An 11,227-nucleotide genomic window follows, 5' to 3' on the forward strand; every position below is an offset into this window, starting at 1 on the left:
ACTGGTTTCCAGTCAATCAGCAAGTCAGCAAAGCTGACTTGAACCAGCTTTCCTAGAACCAGCTCCCTCAGGAATAGTAACAAACATAAAGTCATGTAAAAAGGAAAACATAACGAACAGATTCATGCCACATAATTACCAAGATATTAAAGTAAAAACAGCATTTACAGAGAAACTTACATTTTATCATTGGCACCATATCTTTCAAATTCTCGTTTTCCTCTCTGGTCAAAACCATCAAAAGCTCTGTTCCCAGGACCGCCTCTTCCTCTGCTTCGCATGCCCCCTCTTTGGCCACCACGGCCTCTCAGTGGTCTATCTCTATCAAGCCTGTCAAATGGTCTAGGAAAAGATGAATGTAATAAACAACTGTGAATGGGACTGAAGGGCTAAGGGATTTTTTTTTTTTTTTGAGATACTGACAAAACATCAAATTTATTTAAAATGTAATAGCAATCAAGACCAACCCTAAAAACAATCTGTGTTTCTGGTGTATTTTCATCTCTCTAACCATTGTCTCCTTTACACAAACGTTGACTCCCACCCTAACTAAATGTATTTGCTCCTTTATAATCCCATTATTATAAAGTAAAACCTCTCTTTTACAGGCTGATGAGGATTGAGAACTTCTATACCCTGCTTTAAAAGCTTTATTTCTGATGTACTTACAAGCAAAAAAGGGGAAAATAATATTTGAGCCAAGCATTTTGCTTCACATACCTGTAATCTACTCTTTAGACAATCCTATTAAGTAAACATGAGTGGCTATTTCATAGTACTCAATTTTATATACTATTTTATAGCTCAATGTAGGCTGAATGGAGTGTTTAACAGGTCCAGAGTTTGAGTTTGGAAAGATGAAAAAGTTCTGAGATGGACAGTGGTGTTGATGGTGGTTGCACATAAATGAGAATGTAATTAAGACTACTGAACTCCTGACTTACAAGTGGATAAAATGCCCGAAGGAAAAAGAAAAATACTGGATGGTTTCACTTACAGGAGGAATGTAGGGGAACCAAATAAAAGGACCAGGAGAAAAATAATTATAGTAAATTAAAAAGGCAAAATTAACAGGCAACCATTAATCAGAGAGACTCTGCAAGGGAGCAGGAGGGAAAGGGATCCCTTACACAAGGGACCATGGTGATGGTGCACAGGTAGACTGGTAACGGGAATTTTGCAGGGACTACACCTGAAAAGAGAAAGCATTGTATAAAAAGGAAGAATGATACTGCCAACCTAAGAAAAAAAATAAATAAATAAAAAATAAAAAAAAGGAAGAATGATTTCATATATATCAAATAAAATTAAATTATAAAAAAGGATAAAAAGTGGTTAAAAAGGCAAATTCTATATTAAATATATTTACCACAGTTTATGTTATCAGTGCTTCCTTATGAGAGGAAAACATTTTAAAACAACTAAATGATTCTTTCAACTACAATTGACTTTAAATGGCTGGCAGTACACTGCGGAAAGAACCAGAAAGAGAGCAAAAAGTCCAGACAGAGGCAGACTAATTTCCAAATAGTCTATGTTTTAAGAGTTCACTTAAGTTAATCATTTGAAAACTAAAAAAAAATTTCTACTGCACTAAAAACAGTACTTGCTCTCCCAGACTAGATATAACAAGTGATGTAGCTGTTTTGCATTGAGTCACATTGAGTTATTCCAGAAGCACCAAGACACAGCTTCCATGTGAAAATATGTGTTCTGCCTTAGTGGATGAAAAATGCAAGTCAGCTGAAATTTTAGATCTTTGTTTCCACATCCATAAATTAAGAGGACTGAATCAGAAAATCATTTAATATGAATAATGTACAATTCTGTCTGGTGAATATGTCCAGGTATCTAAACAATGTAAGGTAAAACCATTTTTTACTATTTATAAGCAAAGACCCAATATATTTAAGCCTGGAGAAAGCGCTAAGAGAAATGGTTTTTATAGATATTAGTGATAGAGCAATTTAATAAGTTATTATGTTAGCGATTGTCCCTATTTATCAATAGCTCCCACATTTTGTATCAGTGTTTGTTCCTTTTCATACTATATATTCCTGTGCATTGAAGCTTGAACTTATAGAAAACAAGACACCCAGCTGAGATCCACTGTTTTGTGACCCTGTGATTTGGACTTCTAGAACTTCATCTAGGAAAATCCCAACAAAAGCTGCTCCCTCGGTATTACTTATAAAGTAAAAAAGGTAGAAGCTGAGTGGAGGACTATGGGGACAATCAATCAGATTATAATATACTCAAATAACAATTATAATGGAACTATTAAAATGCTCCCAAACATTGTTACCACATATTGTAACTAAAACGGAAAGAGTTCTGCCATGGCAAGTGGAAAAATACATATATATAAAATATTCAGTTCAAATGCATTATCATCTTAGTATCTACATATATCTATGTAAAAAAAAAAAAAAAAAAAGGAGAAAATACACCAGAGCATTATGTGTAATCATTTCAGGTGTAAGGCTGTTATCAGTTTCTTTATACGTTTATGAATTTTTCAAATTGTCTGAAGTGACTATAAAGTTTTATTAAAGATCCTGTGAGTCATTGTTAACAGAAGAGTACTTTTTCAGGAACTAAGGAAACCATCTTTCCTGATAGCACATGGTAAATCAAAAAAATTCAAATTTCCTTGAAAGTAAAAATGTCTAATGTGGTACATTTGAGGATACAGCACATCATTTCTGTTGTAATTCCTGTTAAATTATACACCTTGTTCCATGAGGGAAATAGACAAAGTCAGATTCTGGGCATGTTCAAAATAACTGGCCCATTTTCTTAAAAAAAAATGTCAAATATATAAAAGATAAAAATACTAGGACCTATTCCAAATTAAAGACAACTAAATGCAATGCATATTCGTGGACTGAATCTAGAACCAGAAATGTTCTTCTTTTTCTAAAAGGACATTATTAAGACACTGGTCAAGTTTTAGTCTGTAGGTTACTTAATTTAGAAAATTAGATAGTAAATTCACAATAACAATATTGATAACTCTACCATGCTCTAAATATTTTATTATTATTATTATTATTTTAATTATTACAAAAGTTTATTTTTACATCATTTTGCACATTTTTTTTTTCCATCTCGATTGTAATCCCCACGGGTTTCCATCACCAAATCACCCGTGTGCCACCACCATAGTCCCGTGCATTTCCCTCCCTTCCCCCCCTCCCCGTTTTTGATCCCATTCTAAATATTTTTTTAAAGATTTATTTTATTTATGTATACACAGAAGAACTGGGGTATAGGCCAGAGGCGCAGGGGGTGAGAGGAGTCACCAAAGAAAGAATGGGGAGCAGAACAGGAGGATCTACTGAAAACACTGCTGAGGGGAGCAGCAGGCTAGAGAGAAGCACCATGTGAGTTATGTCCCTGGCAGGGAGTTGAACTCAGGTCATAGGAGTGATTGTGCTGAGACTTAACCCTAGGCCACCAGGGAGAGGCTCAGTAACTATACTGTACTTTTAGGAAATACATTTATTTGAAGTATTTAGGGATAAAGAGATATTCCTGTACCTTACTCTCAAATGACAAAGAACAGGACAAGATTGCTTGGAACAGGGGGAGGTGGAGAGAAGGAAGATATTTAAGCAGACGTGATTAACCTTTGAGGGAAGAGGGCATATGGGAATTCTTTGGATAGGTCTGGCAATTTTTCTATAAATCTAAAATTATTTTTAAAGAAAATAAATCTCTCCAAAATCCCATATCTCATCTCAGCCTACCCCTACCCTGACATTTGTGTTAACATATAAAGACCACTTATCCTTTTAAAAGTTTCAGTTTTGCTACTAAAAATGGTTGGCAACATGACATTGTTTCTGAGTTTTCATTTCCTTATTTCCACAGAATAAATCCCTGAGGTAAGAAAAAAAATATACAATGCTTCCAAAAATAAGCAGCTCTGTTCCAGAAGGTTTTATGTAAGCAAGCAGATTGTAGCAAATTTGAAGCAATCACCAAAAAAGGGCAGAATTTAGCTTTTCTCGTACCCTTATCCTTCAACATGGTGACAGATCCACCATGTTGATGTTTTGAATGTGTTCCTTCCAGAACAGATCTGCCGATATCACCAGCTGCTCAGCCCTCTCAGATGGAGTATTCTCTGTTGGATTTTTAGTTTTTGGTTTGTTTCAATGGATTATAGAACATATATAGTTTCATAAAGCCATGTTCTTGGGTAAAACTTGTAGCAAGGATCTGAAAGACTTTGGGAATAATGAGCTATCTTGACATTAGGCCATATATTATTCTACTCTTCATTATCTTTTCAGCTTTATTTGTGATTCACCAAGTTGTTTCTGTTTAATCTAAACTCAGTACAAAGTAGGTTTAGCAGTTAAACAAAAACTTCAGGCAAAAAGCATGGTTCTTGTTAGTGCCAAGCACAAAACACAAAGAATTGCTACCTGTGTACAGGTGGGCCCAAGAAGACCATCTGCCACATCAGAGCATTTTCTGGGAAAAATATGGGAGTCAGAAACCAGTGCTACACATTATATTAGTTTTTCCTCAAATTTTGTGACAATAGCCTATTGACCTGACCTTGGAGTTCACAATTCAGGCAAATTCATTAGTGTTCTAAGTTAGTAATCCTAAATCAAAAAACAACTAAATCTCTAGTCTGAACTTCAAAAGAAAATTTAATAATACTTTTTAATAAGGATTTTTATAGTTACCAATAAGTAATTTACTTTTCATTGTATCTGCTGAACCAAGACTTAAAGATGATCTATAAGGTCAATGGAAGACCATGTACATGTCACCTAAGGTAACAACAGCTTTACTATTTAAATTGATAAAATATCCTAGGACTCGTGCCACAGAAAGGTTGTAGACTGCTAGTAGTCTGAAAATCTTCTGGCTTCCCAACCCTCCTGGCTTAAGTCTGCTGTACGTACTTTTCATCTGAAAACTTCTCGGGTGTGAAGTCCACCTGCCGCTCGGTCTCATAAGGGCGATATTCCCTGTAGGATCTTCGCTCTGCTCTATCAAGAGCCACCTCTGTTCCCCGGCTATCATTCCATGCTTGTTGCTCCCCTCTTCTGAGAGTTCGCTTCTGGCCTGTCAGGAAAAGTTCACCAAAAAGAGCTCAGCATAGCTTTGCAACAGCACAGCATTTCAATCTCACTTTTGCTGACATCAGTGGTCATAGGAACATTTTTAAAGTTTAGAAAAGTTCAGAGAAGAAATAGGGTGCCAAATGTAAGTACTATCCAGGATCAAATAATTTATCATAAAACCTTTAAAAGTTACTTCAGTCCTAGAAAGAATAAGAGTATGAGAGTGTAAGATATGTACATTTGCGTCTTAGAAAGTATTATAAGTGCTAAAATATATATATAAGCAAATGCTAAACAACTGTATTCCAAAAAAGCAGCTTTATCAAAACATGTTAGCTAAGCTCCATCCAGAAAATTAAAAGATACATACACACTCTGTATTTCAAATTATATTTTCATAATCCCAAATATGGTTTATTTTTAGCTACTAAACTGTTGCTCTCCCTGGTAGCACAATGGGTTAAAACACAGCACTGCAAGCTAGCCACTGCCAGTTTGATCCCCAGCCCCAGAGGTGACCCACATGGTACAGCAGACCTCTCCTGTCTCGCCCCCTGCTCCCCTCAGCAGTGTACTTTGTCCATCTGCCTGTTCTACTCCCCACTGTCTCTGGTGAAACCTCTCACAGCCCCTGCACCTCTGGCCTGTACCCCAGTTCTGTATATAGAAATCTTTAAGAAAACATATTTTGTACTGCTATATCGTTTTCACTTTCAAACAGATTTGCCTGTTCTTTGATGGAATTTATACAATATGATCATACCTCTGAACTATGAGGCCAAACTGATATTGGCACCTCACACAAGGGCCAGCCAGTACCTGAAAGGGGCATCACCTGTCCCAAGCCCAACACTAAGCAGGGAGAGGGGCTGGGTGTAGCAGCCATTCTAGTCTAGTCCTTTCTCCTGTCACCTTTCATCACTCCATCTAGTTTTGATACTTTAGATGTTTTAAACTGACTATATTTGAAGACATCTGATACTTGGTAAATATGTCAGAATTGTCAAACTTTCTTCCCAAAATGTCTATATACCTTTCTTTGCATACATTTTAAAAGGTCTCCACCTCAAAACTCATATTAAATTTTTTTTTAAAGATTTTATTTGTGCATGCAGAACTGGGGTACAGGCCAGACACTCAGGGGTGACGAGAGGCTTCACCAGAGAAGAGTGGGGAGCAGAACAGGCAGATTGACGAAGTACACTGCTGAGGGGAGCAGCGGGCGGGTCAGGAGAGGTCTGCCATGCCATGTGGTCACCTCCGGGGCAGGGGGGAGTCGAACTAATGCAGAAGTGGCTTTAGCTTCTCAGTTCTGTGCTTTAACCCACTGCACCACCAGGGAGGGCCTCATATTAAATTTTTTTACAGCAGCTTATTCTTGGTACAAAATTACCCTTCAGATTGGTTGTATAGCTATAAAATGTTATATATATATATTTTTTAGAATAGTGTCTACTACTCACTGAGTTCTATTAGTGTTGATTATTGTCTTAATCAATGTCATCTTTCTAAAAGGAAAATTTTATCAGATTATATCCCAGATTTATTAAAAGTATTTAAATTAATGGTTTTCAAACTGCTGGCTTCCTCTCCTACTTATAAACACATGACTCTACATATGCTTATAAATATTTTTTATTTTCCACTTAATATTTTTTACCAAATGTTATAAGCTAGGCATGTGTAAATAGTAATAATTCCATTACTTTAAAATAAAAATCATGTCTGTGATACCACTAAAACTGTAGTTTACTTGCTAGTAAACTATTTTTTTTAATATGAAAAATTATACAATAGATGTTAAGTTCAATCTTGATGTCCCATAACCTAAAGATATTTTAATAGATTTGCATCCTGTACTATGTTCACAGTCTGAACTTGTGACATGTTGAAGACATGGAAATGACCTTTTCATCAATAGAGCATTATGCTTTTATTGCATAATGAAACAGACGGACACTTATTCCCCAAATCCCCGTATGCAATGCAAGATCTGAGGGCACACATGCTAACAACAGAGATCAATTTAGAAGTTGCATTTAAAATATAAGTTAGAAAGTATTATGAAAGTTCACTATCTAACAAACTGAAAACTATAACAGACTATGATCTAACAGCCATAAGCAAAGATGGAAATGGCAACAACAGTTCTCAATATTTTTTCCCTCAATAATGTAAAAAATTATTTTAACAGTTTCAAATTTCTTATTTATAAACAGTAATTAAAAAAAAGACAATATTTCCACCCAACTACACAATTACTTGGGTGCTTATCCCACTATTATTTTTGCTTCCTGAGGGATATTTTTGAAATAATATCAATTAAGTCTGGCATTCACCATTCAAAACTTAAAATATTTGCTGCATCCTTTACATTAAATCTTCTTCCAAAGTTTGTGCATAAATTGAAAACCATTAAATATGACTGAGTACTTCTCAGAATTACCATCAATATCTTGCAAACATTTCATTTTCGCACTAAAATAAAAAAAAATGATATAGGGGTTCTGTTTTCCTCACAATTTAAAATCTTGAGATCAAGATTGCAACTGTAAATAACTTGTTTTCTGTGTTAGATGTGCAGCTCAGCTGGATAATGCAAACATTTAATTTTGCTAGCTCAATCCAGTAAAAGACTGCCTTGTACAATCTGATTGCTGATCTAAAAATGATATGAAGGGACAAAATACAGTGAAACTTAGTGAGATAGCATTCAAAAAGAAGCTGGGTTTTTACTCAAAGACAGGAGTTTTGAAAGGGGAGGAAAAGTCAAGTTAAAACGGCTCTAGGAATTGCAGAATGAATTTACTGAGCAATGCTCACCCAAGGGTTTGTATATATTAATAATGAAAATACAGGAGCACATTAAAAGCCACCATATCCATGAGAAAGCCTTGAGTCACCTTCTCAGATAAATGTTTTCATGATGTGACACATTTTGACTTAGATTCTTACCTACACTATGAATTCACATAATATTCCAACTAAATTTTTGAATGCTAGAAATGTACAGTCCCTATCAATTAGGGCTATAAAACCTTGGTAGAGTAGCTTACCCATTACAGAAATGGAATTTCCATCCTAACTACAAAATCAACTGAAAATAACATAGAACTCAAAGGGCAGATAATTTGGATCATGAACAACTGACAGCAAAAGTTAAAAATACATTAGATTATAATGTTAAGTGAAAGCAGGTTGCAACCCAGTTTATATCACTTAATGTTAGGAAAAAACAGCTTTCAGCATGTATGTATATAAATGCAAACTACTAACAGAAAATTCAGAATTTTTGTTTTATGTAAAATACAGTATTTCTGGTTGCTTAAAATTTTTATACAGAATCAACACAAAATGCAGTGTCACATTATTTTATAGCTAAAATACAAATGTTCACTTGTTATAAAACAGGGAGTTTAGTCTTTTATAATTATGATAACTATTATATTTAGGTAAATGAATTTAAGAGGAAAAGAATAGAACACAGTAAATTTCAAGTCTCACTGCTGAAATAGGCTCAGCTCTCACTGGTCTACCAAGGTGTTCTGATATAACCTGTATAGCATTTTAAATACTTTTTAACATCTTTATTACATTAGTGACTTGATTTCTGAGTCTCAAGTTACATGCTAGGCTGAACTTTTTCAGATAAGAGTAAACATCACCTAGTTGCACGTATAAAACCCCAATACTCTAATCAGGAATTGTTATGTCAGGACTGACTTGTACAATTTTTATCGCAAGGAACAGATCAGTTGGGTTGCAACACCATACGAAACACTGGCTGGAATAGGTCCAACTACACATCTAACACTCTCATTAAGCCGAAGCACAGCTGCCTTGTTTAAGGAAAGATAGGGGGAAACACAAGTGAAGCCTTGCTATTCCGTTAATGCAACTCAGGTGAGAAACGAACTCTCAAGTACCGTCCCTACCTGGACGCAGACAGTGGAGCACCGCGCTTTGTACTGGCCATTCTGGCTACACGGGGTAAGGGACTTTAATAGATTCTTGTTGAAACGGTTAAAACGGTTTCTTTAAGTAGCCAGAGTTAATGACAAGTTACACATCCCACCAACACCACATGCAGTATGGAAAAAGCTGCCGGCGAAGGGCTCGAAGCCACCAAGGGGGAATTGGACGAAAGCACCGGGACTCCGCGTCCACCCCCCTTCCCCGCCCCGTCGCGCTCAGCGGGCGGCCCTGACGTCACAGCCCGCCTCCGCGGTCACCCAGGCCTTCCCTCCATCACAGAAGGCCCAGTGCCGCACACCCCCGAGAATGCTTCGAGCACCCAGGGTTCTCGCCTCCTGGGGCTGGGGGCACCCTCCCACCTCCTCGCCTCCCTCCTCCCATCACGCTTCTCTTTTCTCCCGACCCGAATTTGGCAGCGCTTGGGCTGGATGATGGAGAAGGTCCCTGCCACCTCTAGGTTCCAGAGCCCGGGAGTAGGCGACCCTAGAGGCTTTGCCCCTACACCCCACCCCAGCAAGGTTGTTCAACTTTACCCAACTCATAAAGGCTCACTCCCTGGGTTTTAAGGCCCCCTCCTTCAAGTCTGCAGCACACACAGTCCACCCCCAAAAGACTAAGAGAAGCCAAAAGGGGTGTGACACACTCAGCCGGGTCCTCCGCGCCTACCGTCCTTCCGCACCACCGCCCTCAACCCAACTCTTTCCAGAGCCCTCTCCTTTCTGGAACACGTTCCAGTCACTTGAGTCTCACACAAGGGGGCCCGAGCTGCTGACGAGGGGTGACCTCCGTGACCCCATTCTCTTTCCCCTCCCACCCCCCGCGCCCACTCAGGCGAGGCGAGCTTACCGGGCGGTGGCGGGCCACCCCCGGGGCTGTCCGGCTGCGGCGCGCCGGGGACCGGGAGGCTCTTGCGCTCCTTCTGGGACTCCCTCCGGCCGCCGCCGGCGCCGGGCTTGTGGCCCGAGGCTCCGGCTGGGCTCCGGCCACCGCGGTTACCGGCCCCAGCCGCCACCTCGTCGCGTCTCTTGCGCTGCAGCTGCAGCTGCTGCTGGCGCCGGCGTTCGGCCTCACGCAGGATGTCGAACGGGTCCGATTCATCGTCCAGCAGCTGGTGGAAGCGGTTGGCCACGACGCAGCCGAAACTCTCCTGCATGGCGGCGCCGGCCGAAGCCGCGGCCACGGGACTCCCAAGAGCGCCCTTCATGCCGCCGCGGCCACTGCGGGCCCGCCGCGGGCAGCCCACGCGAGCGAGTCTCAGCGAAGCCGGCACCCAGGACCCATCCCGCCCGCCGCCACTGCCCTCCCAGCCCAGCCCAGCCCAGCCCAGCCCAGCCCAGCCCGGTCCCGTCCCTCCCGGTGCCCGCCCCCGCGCTGCCGCCGCCGCCCGCCCAGCCGCTGTGGGAGAGCCAATCAGCGCGCTCGGACACGCCCCCTTCTCTAGCATGCCTGTCTGGAAGCCCAATCAGCGACTGGTTGCTGTCACGTCACGCGACCTCTATGCCCCTCCCCACGACTCAGCAGAGAGGGGCGGAGCCAAAGGGGCGGAACTACTGAGAGGATACCCAGTTCTGTGGTCCAGGTAGCTTGGTTCTATGTGTCCCGGCCATTATTTGCGTTCGCTCGTTATCTGCTAATCTTTTTTGAAGTTTGTATAACCGTTTAATCACTCACAGCTATATATCGAGTACTTAGTATATGCCGGCATTGTATGATGGTTGATACTAACTGTAAATTCTTGGACCTTAAACCTTAGAGACAGAAAAACTTTTCTGAAGGAAAGACACAGGACTTCCTTCGGAGCATATAGCAAAAGGACATGAATTAATTAGGGAGCTTGGGAAGGCTTTCCCTCGCAAGTGACAGCTAAGCTGAGACTGAAGGATGACAAGGGCTGTAACAAAAGCAAGTGTGGAACTATTATGGTGGGATGGAGCTATTCCTGCTAGAAGAAATTCAGTGTAACTGGATTGCAAAGAGCTAGCCGAAGGGTCTTATTTTGGTCTTTATTCTAGGAGCAGTGGGAAGTAAATTGTAAGCATGAATATGTATTCGAAAACGCCATTCTAATTGTAATGTGAAGGACTGGGTTGGGGGGAGGTCATGATAGATGCAGGAAGAACAAGCACCTATTAATTAATAGTGTCTTGGATTAGGGTGGTGAC

At 40.1% G+C, this 11,227-nt stretch overlaps 1 protein-coding gene across 1 annotated transcript in view; it reads right to left on the bottom strand.

Moving 5' to 3' along the window:
• HABP4 (hyaluronan binding protein 4) overlaps nucleotides 1-10,384 on the bottom strand; it is a 38,998-nt gene extending 28,614 nt beyond the window's left edge. The window contains exons 1-3 of the mRNA XM_004684913.2: nucleotides 9,912-10,384; nucleotides 4,929-5,091; nucleotides 181-342 (exon numbers count right to left, since the gene is read on the bottom strand). Of these exons, the coding sequence (XP_004684970.1) occupies nucleotides 181-342; nucleotides 4,929-5,091; nucleotides 9,912-10,269 (683 nt within the window). The 5' untranslated portion in view covers nucleotides 10,270-10,384. The remainder of the gene's footprint in view (nucleotides 1-180; nucleotides 343-4,928; nucleotides 5,092-9,911) is intronic.
• Nucleotides 10,385-11,227: the final 843 nt, after the last annotated feature.

Source organism: Condylura cristata, unplaced genomic scaffold (assembly GCF_000260355.1).
Source record: "Condylura cristata isolate star-nosed mole 26May11 unplaced genomic scaffold, ConCri1.0 scaffold00017, whole genome shotgun sequence".
NCBI classification, from domain to species: domain Eukaryota; kingdom Metazoa; phylum Chordata; class Mammalia; order Eulipotyphla; family Talpidae; genus Condylura; species Condylura cristata.